The 16,262-nt window shown below is 38.0% G+C and overlaps 1 protein-coding gene across 1 annotated transcript in view; it reads right to left on the bottom strand.

Moving 5' to 3' along the window:
• The window catches only part of LOC127446786 (UDP-glucuronic acid decarboxylase 1-like), a 104,271-nt gene that overhangs the window by 52,873 nt on the left and 35,136 nt on the right, over positions 1 to 16,262 (bottom strand). The window contains exon 7 of the mRNA XM_051707995.1: positions 7,588 to 7,692. Within this exon, the coding sequence (XP_051563955.1) occupies positions 7,588 to 7,692 (105 nt within the window). The remainder of the gene's footprint in view (positions 1 to 7,587; positions 7,693 to 16,262) is intronic.

Here is a 16,262-nt window from a genome sequence, read left to right as displayed (position 1 = left end):
TTTTGGCTCCAGACTGAGCTGATATAATTGGGACACAAGCAGTAAGACCATATTGTTATAGAAGGTTATTTTTAAACTACAATTCATCCAAACACTAGAGTTTAGATCTTTGCATGGTCATCATAGATATTCCCAGAGACAGCTGAGCAGCAGGACTGGACCCTTTCAGTAATGGTAATAGAGTTTGGTATGACAAGACAAAGAAAAACTAAACTGTTCTGACAAAGATGACACACAAACATTGCCATGTATGTTTTTTTGGCGAAAGACAGTAGAGAGTCTCAATTTTACATCGTGACGGCAGTGGCATCCAAGATATCGGAGTTACATTTCCATTATCTTCATCTGGTTATGCAACCACATCAGACGGTAGATATCACAAGTGACTGCAGTCAATGGAATTCTCTAGAGTGCAAGTGTACTAGTAGTTCTATCACCATGTAGATATGAACCCCTAGGCCAGCACTGCTCAACATGCGGCACCATCTTTTGTGGCCCATGTTATGATTTCATCATCAAAAATATATTTATCGATAACCTATCAAATATGTATGACCTGTGAGGTATCAATTTTCAATTTACTGTAGTTTTCTGTAAATAGTTTGTCTTGCAATAATGGCATTAAGACACCTTCACGCAAATGCTTATTAGTGACAGTGGCATCTCAGGCTCATTATTTCTGGTTGGGCACAAACAATCACTTGCCTAACCCAACATGATGCCATGCACAACAATCCCTAATAATATAATCTCAGTACAAAACATCACTAAAACATACACAACAAAAAGCTCAAGTGACAGTGAAAGCAAACCAAATATAGGCAAAGGCAAATTATCAAAGGCTGTGCGTATTCTCTCACTAACTAGCATGAACAGCTTAAAACTAAAGACTAATTATTTTGCAGTTACTGTAATCTAATACAAACCCACCTGCCACTAATGCTGAGATGCCACTATTACACCGTGTAACAATTTTTGTTTGTTTGTTTGTTTGTTTTGTTTTGCTCCTGGGAAGTAAGTGTTATTTCCTAATTGCTTATGCCTCAAAAGTATAGAAAATGGCTATTATTCCCCACAAACTTTGCTTTTGTGACCAGGACAGTGATATTTTGAAATGTACCTATTTCCAATGAGAAAACTGGTGAATGTGTCTTTTTGTTCACATAAAGTCAGAAAAAACAACATATGAATCCAAATTAACATGTATTTATACTAAAGTAATATTCAAAGCCGTGCTGCTCCATAATGGTAACAAGTACCTGTCTCTTCCCCTGGCTCACTTGGTGCAACTCAAAGAGGATTACAACAGCATCAAGACCTTGCTGGATGCCTTGAAGTATGATGAGTACGGCTGGGAGGTCATAGGAGACTTCAAAATGGTGGCATTCCTGATGGGTCTCCAAGACGATTTTACCAAGTTTCCCTGCTATCTTTGCCTCTGGGACAGCAGGGACACCAAGGCGCACTACCACAGGCGGGACTGGCCACAGCGGACAGAGTTCTCTGTGGGGAGGAACAACGTCAAGTGGGAGCTACTGATGGACCCCCGGAAGGTGCTGATGCCACCACTGCACATCAAATTGGGCCTTATGAAACAATTTGTCAGAGCTCTAGATAAGGAGTCAGCAGCCTTCAAGTACCTTCAAGACTTCTTCCCTAAGCTGTCTGAGGCAAAGGTCAAAGCCGGTGTCTTCGTCGGACCACAGATAAAGAAGGATTTTGGATTCTGGATTTGGATTTTGGACATGGATTATGTGAACAAAAAGACAAAAATTTTACCCGTTTTCTCACTGGAAATAGGTAAATTTCAAAATATCACTGTCCTGGTCACAAAAGCAAAGTTTGTGGGGAATAATAGCCATTTTCTATACTTTTGAGGCATAAGCAATTAGGAAATAACACTTACTACCCAGGAACAAAAATTGTGTTACATAGTGTTAGTGATCTGCGTTACTTCACGCTAAAGAGTAAAGCTTAATTTTGAAAAGTTGTCACTGGAGTAGTTTTGGATATATCTCTCCTGATTTTTGAATGCATCTCTGGTGGATGTGATGTTGAACACTCATGGTATTTATTACTTTACAGGGTTTTTGACAGTGACAACCAGGCTTGAGGAGTAACAGAATAACAGAATACTGGTAACAGCATTATGTAATAAAAAAATGTGTAACTGTAATCCATTACATAAAGTGATATAGACTGCTGCTTGTTTAAGAGTGGTACAAATGCTCGGGTGTGTTCGACATCTCTTCTGGTTCTCTTTTGTGTCTCACGTAAGTCAGTGGCGCCAATCACTGTTGCATGAGCAAATAACACCTGTCTCACAACACTACTGTTTCATCGCGATGACCAATTGAGAAAACCCATTGTTTTTGCTGAAATTTCGACATTGTCTTTTTAAAAGAGAAAAGGAAAACAATTTTACAGTTCCGTGCAATTTATGCCTTCCAGTTGTAAAGATGACATCATGATTAAAAGAAGCATTTAAAGGTAAAACCCACATGGAAATCATGTTAGCGAAACAAAGATGTATTAGGCTTTCCCTAATAGTTTCAGTGCCTGACCGTCAGTTAATCGTTTGACACAAATTGCGCATCATTGAAGGCACAATAGAAAGGAACATGTTCCAGATTGAAGCGGACCCCTCCCCCTGACAAACAGCCCGTATTGCCGTACACAGGATGCCCACTGTATTAACCAGGGCCTGAAATTCGCCGCAGGGTTGCAGGAATTGCGCACAAATGTAAACATTCCAGCATGTTTCACAATCATAATGCAGGGAATTCCCGCACACTTTAATTCACTGCAACATGTAGCTGAGAATGGTAAACCAATCCAAACAGATGAACAAATCAAATCATTAATCTTGTCTTTGTATCGAACTGTAATTCCAGATTCTGCACAATTCAGAGTGAATAAATCAGCTCATCCGTGCTCCACTCTCTCTTTCTCATGCAACTTACAGCAGCAGCTCATTGAACACGTTTAGATTAGTGTGAGCACACGCAGTGAGGAAGCGTTGTTGCATACTAAAATTAAGATATTACAGTTCTATAAACCTGTTAATTTGACATGTGAATGGCATTGTACCACGTCTCCCTCACAATAAAGCACCTTTTAGGGGGAATCTGCGTATATATCAACGATAAATGGTGTGCACAATACACTGTAAGGGACAGGATCTGTGACACAAATGTTGAAATTTTTAGTATTCAACTCAGGCCTTACTATCTGCTAGGGAATTTGGCTGTGTACTGCTTGTGGCCGTGTATGCTCCTCCGAATAGCATAGCTTCAAAAGCTGCTGATACCATCGCTGACTGAGTTTACAAACTACAGCAGCAACACCCAGAGGCACCGGCTATAGTACTTGGGGACTTTAACAAATGCGTGGTTGAGCACACAATCCCCAGGTTTTTCCAGTATGTGAAGCATGGAACAAGAAAGGACAATATACTAGCTAAATGCTTTGTCAGTGTGGCAGGGGTGTATTAGTCCCACATTAGACCACCAATCTCCAGTTCAGATCACAATGTGGTCTTCTTGATACCAACATATAAGACTAAACTGAAGAGCAGCAAACTGGTGCACAAAGTAATTAGGACATGGTCAGAGGAAAACACAGACAAGCTCAAAGCATGCTGTGGGATGAGTTTTATGAGAATATATAGACGATACCACAACAGTTACGACAGAATATATACAATTGTGTACACAGACACTAATACCAACTTGGAAAGTGAAAGTGTATACAAACAATAAGAGCTATGTGACTAAGATATCAAGCAGCTGATTAACAGGAAAGAAATGGCTTTTAAAAACAAATACCATAATGAATTTCATCAAGTTAAAAGGGAACTGAAATGTACTATGAAATGCATGGCGGGAATGACTAAAATAGGTTTGAATTAGTAGGCACTAGGGGTGTAACAGTACATGTATTCATCCAGAACCATCACGGTACTGACGTCATGGTTCGATGTATGCAGTCAGACGAAGAATACATCTGAGTCAGTCACAGGCGATCCACTCCAATCCATAAGGGGGCGCGTGCGGTAATGCAATGCTGTTTGCTAACCGCCACAACAGGAAAAAGAGCAGAAGAAGAGACCATCTATGCACCAACCCAAAACAAGAATGGCTTCTCCTAATGCACAAGATTTATTTTTCATTATTCTATTTATTTTGTACTTTTATAACCCAAGAGATACTTTTCAGTTTTGTAGCTGATTGTGACAAAATACCTTTTGTTTTTTATTAATCCTACAAAAAGATATGGCCTATGCAAGAGTGCATTCTGTTTACTGCTTAGTGCTTAATACACTAAAGGAGGCTGTACTGTACCAACTGCCTCAGGGGGGTCTAAATGCCGCCAGGTGGAACAAACTGTAATTTGCACTACTCTCTGTTCAAAATAAATGAAAAGAAACCTAGCATTTGTTATTTGTTGCTTTTTCCTGTTGTACCGAACTCATATCGAACCGTGACCCCAAAACAGAGGTACGTGCCGAACCATGACTTCTGTGTACCGTTACACCCCTAGTAGACACCAAGGAAAAATGTGTCAATATGTTGAGGGATGTCTCCCTGATGGATGTACAAAAAGTAGAAATTAGTGTGACAGATGTAAGGAATACTTTCCATCGTTTGCATACAAAGAAGGCTACATGTCCAGACTACCTTCCGCATCTACTTTAAAAACTTTTACCTCAGAATTGACTCCTGTGTGGCAGAAGATTTTTCAGTGGTCACTGGATGAAAAAGTAATTGCAGCCATTTGGAAAATGTCATATATCATGACCATACCAAAACATTATCCCCTAAGGAGAAGGATTATAGACCAATAGCCCTTAGCCACATTTTAATGAAAGTGCTAGAGAATAAAATTTAGTAAAACACCTAGTTACATCCAAGATCCATATCAGTTCACATATAAAGCAGGCTACAGTACTGAAGATGCTATCATTACTTTGACACATTTAGTGAGTAAACACCTAGACTGGTCGCAAACTACTTATACAAGAGTTATTTTTCTGCTTTCAATACCATAAAACCTGATATTCTGTTGTCAAAAATTATGAATCTCAGGGTTAATACTCATTTAATACTCTGGTATTTTAGCTTTCAGATGAACAGAACACAGCAAGTGAAGATTAACAACAGTTTTTCTTCTTGTATAATAACAAACTGTGTGGTTGCATCATATAAATATTTGGGTGTCTACATGGACTCTAATTTACTGTGGAATTATCACACCAGCTATATATGCAATAAAGTGCAGCGTATTTACTTTTTAAGGAGACTGAGGTCTTTTGGTGTCAGCAAACAAATGCTGTTGTTGTTTTATTGTGCAGTCATTCATAGTATTTTGCTCTATGCGGTGGCAGCACGGTACAATAATATTACAGTAAAGCTTAGGGCAAAATCAAACAGACTCCTCAATGTATGCTCAAAGCTTGTAGGGGTCCCTGTTTTAGAAATATTTCAGTATGATCACGAGCAGAGGGTACTTAGAATAGCACGTAACATCACTGGTAATAGCCAACATGTGCTTCACGACGAGTATAAACTTCTGCCATCAGGAAGGAGGTTTAGGATGCCCAGACACAGACTTAAGAAATTCAAGTGCTCTTTCATTCCGATGTCCATTGGACTACTCAGTGAATAAGGTTTTGTTCTGTGAAACTGAGATGTCGCACTGGAAATAACGTTATGTGACCTGTATATTAGACAACAATAATATGTTGTACTGATGTCCTGTACTCTGTTTATCTAGTTAATGTATGTTTGATGATATGTCGTATTAATGTACTGTGTATATGTTTTAGTTATTGTATGTATGTAAATATTATTATTTACAAGAAAGGCAGAAATAGGAAAAATGCTACCAGAACTACTCAGCTGCAGGGTGAAGATAAATGCTTAAACACCTGTTACATCTCTCATCTCTATCTCTTTATCTGACATATACAGATATTTTCTGATATTTTAATAAGCATAGCATAACAACTTGCAATAGCAGTTAATTAAATTTGAATGTATAAGAAAAAAGAATTCTTCATGACTTTCAGGGAAAAATTACAAAAATTACAAATCTCCTGTGAGGCATGTACAAACACTGTTCGAAATTTTTAGCAGACAAATAAAAAAAAAATGATTGTGTAAAAAAATATGTTTAAACTTTATTTTCTAGAAATGCAGCTAAAAGTGCCTGAAGTTGAAGAAACACCATCCTATTTCATTGCATGGCAAAGCTACTCCAGCCACTTTATTTTCACTGTCCATCTAAAATAAAATTATTTTATTTACAAATATCATGTGTGAATTGATTGATAGGAATTTTATTTATTAAGTAACTTCTGATGTTAAATCAAAGCCATAAAGATGCTAAAATATGCTGTCAAACTAGGAGTAACCATGCGTTCAGACCAGAGGAGGCGAGAGCGTCAAAATTCGCTCTGGCTGCCCTGCCAACAATGCTATCGAAGATTCGTGGACGCTCTGACGTAGTTGAAATAGGCGGCAATATTCATTCAGAATGCTTGGTTTTGTGAACTATATTTAAAGGGGCCGCAAAACATTCAGACATGTCGACCAGTATCTTTCTGCTGACCTATCACAAGTAGCGTATATCCTAATGAAATCTTTTAAATGTGAAAGTAAGAAATCAATAGATGGCAGAAAGTAATTAAATATAAAAAGACAAACGCTGATGGTATAAATGTGTTACCGATTGATCAGACAGCACGGTTTTGCATGCTATGGTGCCAAAATTAGCATGCAATATATTATATATAATATTATATAAACCATAATATCCACTTCATCAAACACCTTTGTCCACGCAACTTTTTTAAATTTATATCCCTGTAAGCAAACAAGGACAGATCGTATATTACGGAAAAAAACCTGCCACGGCAATAATTAGTTTCTCCTCCATTTTGTCTTCTGAACTATTGTTTGGTGGGAATCAAAGTTTACACTGTTGTGTTCTCTAGACTTTGCTAGAGCGGAGCACTTCTATATTCCAATAGGTTGCCACCGAACCGCGTCAAAGCTCATTACCATAATGTTGCCCGCACTTGAACTTTCCTCTGACGCCCACAACGCCCAAGACACGCCGGCCACCGAGAGACGCTGGCTGCCATAGAAAATGAATGACTTCCGGTCGATTTGACACTCTCGACGCCTCTGGTCTGAACGCACCATAAGACTGGTTTGTTGGTGGGCAGGTTATGTTAATAATATTCTGTAGATAGCTACATTGTTCAGCTCTCAAGTCAGCAAAAACGCAGTCAGTTAAAATAGCAGTGAAATCGCAGATCCCCATGGCCTAGCACCAGCACAATTTTAGTGGAAAAGGGGCAAGGAGTGTTCCTGTTCTGAAACTGCTGACTCTGCCTGTAATGGGACAATGAATCTGGCATGCAATATATGCTTTGCTTTGTCCTGCTATGAAAAAGCCTACACACTGTCCTGCTATGTAAAAGGCTACACTTTTTCTTTAACTACTGTACCATGTTTTTACAGTGTTTTGAAAATACAGTCAGAGTCTTTTTGTTGCAACCCTCAAATTTGAATTACTCACCCAGCATGTTGAGAGTCCCAATGGTATTTGTTTTCAGTGTCTTGATAGGGTTGTACATGTAGTTGGGTGGCGATGCAGGGGAGGCCAAATGATATATCTGGTCAACTGAGGAAAGAATGGAGGGATATAGAGTTGGAATGTGAGAAATTGAAAAGTGTCAAGGAAAACACTGTTTATTGAGGAGTTCATTTTTAATTATTTTATCTAGCATCAAAAATTCAACCAGATTGGACAGAGAAAAACATTTCCATTTATACTAATATAAACATCAACCAACTGTGTAATATTTGCAGATACTGAATTGGGCCTAAATAGACAGTTACCATCTGCCAGCATATGAACCCAACCAAATTTGTCATCTTGCTAAATCAATGATTACTGCCTGAGGGGGGACTATTGTGGCTGAAGATTATCATCCAACATTTTAATTAGTCCCAGAATCTTCAACTTGTCAACAAAGTTAGCAAACATTGTACTCTTCCAAGAGAAACGTCAGAGCACTAAAAATGCTACTGGCATTCAGCCAATGAGCTAATGTTTGCAACACAGCCAGGAGTGAAATCCACAGATATGGAGAGGCTTATTTCAACTCATACAGCATAAAAATGCATCGTCCAATGGTGGGCACACACACATTTGGCAGAAAGGTCATGTTCTACAATATCTAACATCCTTATCTCCATTCTTTTATACTCATGCTTCATCTTTTATATGAAGTATGACACTCAGAATATTAGGAGAGGATGTGAATCAGACTGACAAAGCATTAGTAAGTCAATATTTTGTTCGAACTAAAATGCATACACCTCATTCAGTCCTCATTCACCCTGCACAACCGAGACATGGTGATAGACATTGATCAATAAAAGAAAGCTTAGGAAGGAGATTAGTTGAAAGAGTAGCTGACTGAAAATGAATGAAACCATAAGAGTGGCATACAGCAGCTGGCAAAACTCAGGCCTGGGCTATGCATTTGTTGGTATGGAGGCAAAGAGCAAGAATCCTTTAAGGTCTACCCAAATGGTTTCAGCTAAGGATCCATAAGAGTGGAGACCAGCACACCATGCCTACAGCACACCTTGTTGAGTCAGAATCATAGTAGTCCTGCAGCTATTCTGTTGACTTTCATCATAGAGTCTGGTGCACATTGTAGCTTATTCTGACAAACTCACTTAGATAGGAAGTGAATGTAAGATGAATTAGTAAAATGATGAACCACAGTTCATTGTTCAAGACATTTTAGTACAGTTAAATCTGAAATCGATGATACCACAATATTAGATAGGTAAAATGGTACAGTCGCTTTTGATTACTGGAGAAGGATTCTTAAAACTCATTGACTAGAGGTTGTACTCACAAAGAGAAATCTTTAGCCAATTAAATATTTTAGAGCAGAGAACAACATAAAAGAAATATAAATTCACTACAGAAATGTCTCTGATTGTGGGAACCCTGTAGCTCATTCACATAATATCACAGCAGTCTCTGCAAAAAGTTGTACAAAGTAATTGGTGAAAAATGTGTGTAGACTTTCTGGCCAGAATTTACATCCATCCTAAAGTAGGAGTGGTGGTGGCGTAGTGGACTAAAGCACTGAAATGGTAAGCAAAAGGTTGTTGGTTCAATCCCCACAGCCACCACCATTGTGTCCTTGAGCAAGGCACTTAACTCCAGGTTGCTCCAGGGGGACTGTCCCTGTGATAAGGGCACTGTAAGTCGCTTTGGATAAAAGCATCTGCCAAATGCATAAATGTAAATGTAAAGTAAAAATAATTGACAGAAATATTGTAACACTGCTAACAAAGCAGAACACACAGAAAGGTTCACTTGCTGCTGGTTTAAGTTCCTCTACAAAACACTTAAATAACTTTCAAAGATTCCTTGCCATGAAATTCACAATTTCAGTAAATCCTGCAACTATTTGCTCCAGTTGGTTCACTGTAACTTTTGTTGGATTGAGAGAAAAAAACCTGTGTGATTCCTCTCCCAGAGATGGCCAGGCAATCAAATTGGATCAAGTGGTTTTCTCCAGTTCTTGCCATTACAGTTCCCAACATGTTTCGAACTGTTTGTGGGTGTGCTGTTGGTGGCTGGGACTAGATCCAAACTGACTGTTAATAGATAATTTATTAATTAAACATTAAATCACAGCAATTTGACTGGGGTTTTTATACAACCACCATGTGGGGTTCCTTTCATTCCATGTGGCCAACAAATACCTTGACAACATATTAAGACTTAATAAAATGTCATGTCTAAAAGGAATAGTTCACCCAAAAATGAAAATGCTCTCATTATTCACATACCCTGATGCCATCCCATGTGTGTCTTCAGCAGAACACAAATGTAGATTTTTTAGAAGATAGAGCTCTGTCTGGTCCTTATAATGGAAGTACACGGGTGCCAGCAATTAGACGGTCCAAAAGTCACACTTAGGCAGCAATAAAGTAATCCATGAGACTCCAGTCGATCAATGAATGTCTTCTGAAGCAAACTGATATGTTTGTGTAAAAAAATAAATCAATAATAAAAACATTAACTTTTAAAAAGTGCTTTCTGCCAGCAGCTGACGCAAAGTCAGAGAGTTCGGCCATTTCAAAATGCATCAGAGCCCTGGATGGAAGCACCAATTTTAAGTTAAAAACGTTTTAATTATCGACTTGTTTCTTACATAAACCTATCGATTAGCTTCAGAAGACATTCACTGATCGACTGGAGTAGCATGAACTACTTTTATGCTGCCTAAATAAGACTTTTGGAACATCAAAGTGCTGGCACCCATTTACTTACATTATAAGGAACTGACAGAGCTCTATCCTTTCTAAAAATCTTAATTTGTGTTCTGCTGAAGAAAGACAATCATACACATCTGGGATGGCATCAGGGTAAGTGAATAATGAGATAATTCTCATTTTTGGGTGATTTATTCCTTTAAGCTTAAAAACCACTTGACAAGGAAATTAAATACACCACAATATTTTTTTGATTTGTTTCTTAACATCTCAGATATCAATATATGTAAAATTAGGGCTAGGTATCGCCAGCCACCTCACGATACTATAATTAAAGTGTCATGATACATGTCACGATTTCATATATTACAATATATTGATACATATTTGATTCGATTCCGATTCACAAGCTCTTAATTCGATTCAATTTCAATTGGGTATATTTCAGTTATAATGTCCATTTTGCTTACATACGAAAGTAATTCTCTTTCAGTTAATGCTGTTAATCATACAGGGGACCTTCTAACTTGGTACATTACGAAAATATAAATTTTACTAATCGCAATTTATAGTAAGTTGTTTCATTTCATTTTGGTCAAATAGTTATATATAGTTATATGTTTATTGTTTACATGCATACTGTACTTTGTACTATTTACAAGTATTTACATTATGTAGAACACATGCTAAAACGGTACTGTCTCTTCAATAGTGGCAGTTCAGCAAGAGTCTCACAGAACTGTGTTGATTGAGTGCATATTAACAAAAGAGTAGTCGAATGGCTTCTTTACTGCATCTGTGCTAAGTGAGATTAAAATTAAATGATACTTTTTTTTTTATTTATCAACAATGGATTGTCAATGACAAATGGATTGCATGGATCTTGTCTTTGGACACATATTACACGGAATGAGTCTAACCAAACATTGACTCTCAACATGCAGTGAAAGGATATCAGAGCTGAACTTCTTAGCCAATATACTACTCAATCACTGGCGAGTGAAATCAGAAAAATCTTAAGCCCAGCATGTCCGCAAGAGAAACAGTGAATCATGCGGGCTCAGTTTCAGTCTCGTGCTTCAAAAAGCGTCTCTGACTGCAGTGAGAAATGCCAGTTTCAGAGTTTGCACTTATTTAGACATCCTGCTTCTTCTTTATTCAACTGTTGGAAATTATATTATTACACAAATAGTTGAATAAAAATATCAATACAGGGATCTAAAGTATCAATACAATGCTGTGAGTGAAAGTATGGCAATATATTGATATATGACCATATCTGCACAGCTCTATGTAAAATGCAACAATAGCAAAAATTCCACTACATTTTTATTGTGCAATTATTTTATTTTTACCATACAGTTCTATATAAGTTGCCCATACAATAGGTGTTAGACAATTATAATTTCTTGAGCCATAATAAGTATGAGCATTAGCGATGCTTGCCTTAGTAGCAAGCACTACTTAAACTAATTCATTATCATTAACCCACATACAAAAAAAACACAAGCTGAGAAACATGGTGACGCACATGACATGTCCACTGGACACTCATAATTGAGCATGTCAGCAGATGGCTATACTCATCAAGGGCTGGAGTCAGCAGGGGAGATTTTCCATTACAGAGATAGAGGACACAATTTTTAACCAGCCTTCCTCTCACTTCTCCTGGTTTGATTAGGAGGAGCAGTGAGATGTGTGATGTTGCCTGAAAATGAGAGGCAGAAAAGACCTGTCCCTCTCACACTTGGGCCATAAGAATAACCTGAAGCTCTTCATAGACTCATTGCTGCATTCAAGTGCCCATCGCTTAGTCTAATAACTGTTATTTCGGTATACCTCCAACTTTCAATATTTACCGTGTCAGCTGAATATCAATCACTTTTCCTCTTTTTGTGAAAGGCTTTTCAGTTAAAAAACAATGCCTTTTTAGAAACTCTCCCTTTTTAGAAAGCCCTTGCACTCTGGAAGTGGATTTTACAGACAACCAGATATGTAGTGACAACTGCACTGAGGTGAAAAGATTTCCTATAGCTCAAATTAATGATTTGTTTTAAACTCACTTAAATCTCGCCAACCTGTAATAGAATTGTTGTGGATAGCAGCTTTGGAGTAATAGTAAGGTTTTCCTTTGAGAACATTCAGCACATCTATATTAGTTGTGCTGAAGAAAAAAAATCATTGCTATCCTTTAAAGGGGCTGGAGTTGAGAGCTTCAAAAACAAATCATGTGAAACTAGTTTAAAATGAGATTGGCATTATGTCAGAACATGTGCAATTTGCTGTCCTCTTCAAGCTGTTCTTTTCTTTTCAAGCTGTGTCACTTTGGACAGGAGTTTTATAATAAATGCATGCTGACTGCAAGACAGAAAAGTTTGCCTTTTATTTTCCTTTCTCAAGATTAGTGTTGACCACTTTGTTTACTTTTAATCAAGCTTTTAAAAATTGTCATTAATGGTGAAGTAATTTCTGCATCAAATAGAATTGCCAAAAGAAAAATATAATCCTTTGCAAAAATTGTTTATTTGTGAAAAGTGGCACTTAATAAATAGTACATTTGCAGCATATTATTGACAGAAGTTTCCAGCTCTCCAATGGACAGTTTTCCACAGCTGGCAAACACTTCTCTGGAAAACTTTGACAAAAATAAAGAGCTTGGCACAAAGTTCATTTGCAAGTGAAAATAATGAGTGGCAAATTTGCAGCATGTTTGCCAGGACTCTAGTTTTTGTAAGGGATGTTTTTGAAAAAAGCACAAACATTTCTGCCATCTTTGAAAAACAGATAGTCCCCCTGCAAACTCACACCATTGGCCAGTGTTATTTCCTCAGGCCATACAAACAGAGATCGCAATTCCGTTTGGTGCATCTAGTGGTGCAGAAATTACACACTATTTAAACCAACTTACGGTATTGGACTAACATTAAAGGGGTCATGACATGAGGAATCAAATTGTCCTTACTATAAGAACATACTATAAGTTTCAGAACTGAAAACTTCCTCCATAATAGAAAAAGAGCATTTATTTAAACCAAGCTGCAAAAACGGCTTGTTTGGAATTCGTGGAACTTGTGACGTCACAAGGACCAAATACGCATATGCAACGCCTATTTTTCCATCATTGCACCCTTAGCCCCACCCACTGGTGCTCAGTCAGTCACACATACACAAAGGTAAAGAGCAGAGAGATGGGCCTGTCATGGGAAATTCATCCAAAGTGGATTTAAATGTTTTTCCTACATACTAAACGTGCACGGCTTTGACCTTTATCATACATCTCGCACTGCTTTTAAAAGATGCAATTATATGTTATGTCCTGAAATTTAGTTTTATAAATGTTGTGGTATTGTGGAGTTTATTCATTTTCTTCAGATTGTGTTTCAAATATGGCTCTTGGAAGGGCTGCACGATGTTAGCCAATCACAGCAGTATGCGTTTACATTGAAGTCTTAAAGAGCCAGGCACCTTAGAGTTTCAGAGAGAGGGCCAGAGACAGGGTGGAAAATTATTATATTTGACTAAATTATGACTGTTATTGTGCAAAAAAAACCCCCAAAAAACCACTATACTAACATTATAAGTGGACCCCAGGGAAGATAATACAATCATATATATATATATATATATACAGTGGTGTGAAAAAGTGTTTGCCCCCTTCCTGATTTCTTATTGTTTTGCATGTTTGTCACACTTAAATGTTTCAGATCATCAAACAAGTTTAAATATTAGTCAAAGATAACACAAGTAAACACAAAATGCAGTTTTTAAATGAAGGTTGTTATTATTAAGGGAAAACAAAATCCAAACCTACATGGCCCTGTGTGAAAAAGTGATTGCCCCCTAAACCTAATAACTGGTTAGGCCACCCTTAGCAGCAACAACTGCAATCAAGCGTTTGCGATAACTTGCAATGAGTCTTTTACAGCGCTGTGGAGGAATTTTGGCCCACTCATCTTTGCAGAATTGTTGTAATTCAGCCACATTGGAGGGTTTTCGAGCATGAACTGCCTTTTTAAGGTCATGCCACAGCATCTCAATAGGATTCAGGTCAGGAATTTGACTAGGCCACTCCAAAGTCTTCATTTTGTTTTTCTTCAGCCATTCAGAGGTGGACTTGCTGGTGTGTTTTGGATCATTGTCCTGCTGCAGAACACAAGTTCGCTTCAGCTTGAGGTCACAAACAGATGGCCGGACATTCTCCTTCAGGATTTTTTGGTAGACAGCAGAATTCATGGTTCCATTTATCACAGCAAGTCTTCCAGGTCCTGAAGCAGCAAAACAGCCCCAGACCATCACACTACCACCACCATATTTTACTGTTGGTATGATGTTTTTTTTCTGAAATGCGGTGTTACTTTTACGCCAGATGTAATGGGACACACACCTTCCAAAAAGTTCAGCTTTTGTCTCGTCAGTCCACAGAGTATTTTCCCAAAAGTCTTGGGGATCATCAAGATGTTTTCTGGCAAAAATGAGATGAGCATTAATGTTCTTTTTGCTCAGCAGTGGTTTTCATCTTGGAACTCTGCCATGCAGGCCATTTTTGCCCAGTCTCTTTCTTATGGTGGAGTCATGAACACTGACCTTAACTGAAGCAAGTGAGGCCTGCAATTCTTTGGATGTTGTTGTGGGGTCTTTTGTGACCTCTTGGATGAGTCGTCGCTGCGCTCTTGGGGTAATTTTGGTCGGCCGGCCACTCCTGGGAAGGTTCACCACTGTTCCATGTTTTCGCCATTTGTGAATAATGGCTCTCACTGTGGTTCTCTGGAGTCCCAAAGCTTTAGAAATGGCTTTATAACCTTTTCCAGACTGATAGATCTCAATTACTTTCTTTCTCATTTGTTCCTGAATTTCTTTGGATCTCGGCATGATGTCTAGCTTTTGAAGATCTTTTGGTCTACTTCACTTTGTCAGGCAGGTCCTATTTAAGTGATTTCTTGATTGAGAACAGGTGTGGCAGTAATCAGGCCTGGGTGTGGCTAGAGAAATTGAACTCAGGTGTGATAAACCACAGTTAAGTTATGTTTTAACAGGTGGGGCAAACACTTTTTCACACAGGGCCATGTAGGTTTGGATTTTGTTTTCCCTTAATAATAACAACCTTCATTTAAAAACTGCATTTTGTGTTTACTTGTGTTATCTTTGACTAATATTTAAACTTGTTTGATGATCTGAAACATTTAAGTGTGACAAACATGCAAAACAATAAGAAATCAGGAAGGGGGCAAACACTTTTTCACACCACTGTATATATATATATATATATATAAAAAAGAGCATGTCATGACCCCTTTAAAAATGTGTTGGTGAACATAAAATGTGAGTATTCCTCCAAATAATTTCTCAGAAAGACATTCTTAATTAACTAAAATTATTTATCACATTGTTAACAATTACAATTACAGTGAAACTTAAAGGGGTCGTGTCATGAGGAATCAAATTTTCCTTGATATTTTGACATATATGAGGTTATTCTACTATAAAAACATTCTGTAAATTCCAGAACTCAAAACTTAATCCCCATGCAATAAAAGCATTTATTAAAACCAAGCTGCCAAAACGCCCTCTCTACTTCCGCGACTTCCCTACGTCACTTGGGGTACTCATTAATTCAAAACGGCCTATACAGCAACATTATCAATGCCTATTTTAAAATCTTCGCACCCATGGCCCCACCCACTGGTGCTCACTTGGCTCGTAAACGGAGACAGAGAGAAGGACAAAAGGCCTACTGTCTGTGGCCTAACTACTCCTGAACACGAAACTATTTTGAATTATTTTTGTATACCATCATGTACTACACAGACATCTTTGACTGTTGTCATCTCTCTGGCATGCACTCTGAAGAGAATATGCATTTCATCATCTGCTGTGGCTGCTGTTGTTTTGTTGCTTAAACTGCTCACCAAACTGTTCGTTTGCCTATCAGTGCTATTTTAAATT

The sequence above is a fragment of the Myxocyprinus asiaticus genome, chromosome 10 (genome assembly GCF_019703515.2).
Source record: "Myxocyprinus asiaticus isolate MX2 ecotype Aquarium Trade chromosome 10, UBuf_Myxa_2, whole genome shotgun sequence".
In the NCBI taxonomy this organism is placed as follows: Eukaryota; Metazoa; Chordata; class Actinopteri; order Cypriniformes; family Catostomidae; genus Myxocyprinus; species Myxocyprinus asiaticus.
The sequence above is the reverse complement of the archived record's forward strand: the minus strand, read 5'-3'. Positions and strand labels throughout refer to the sequence as shown.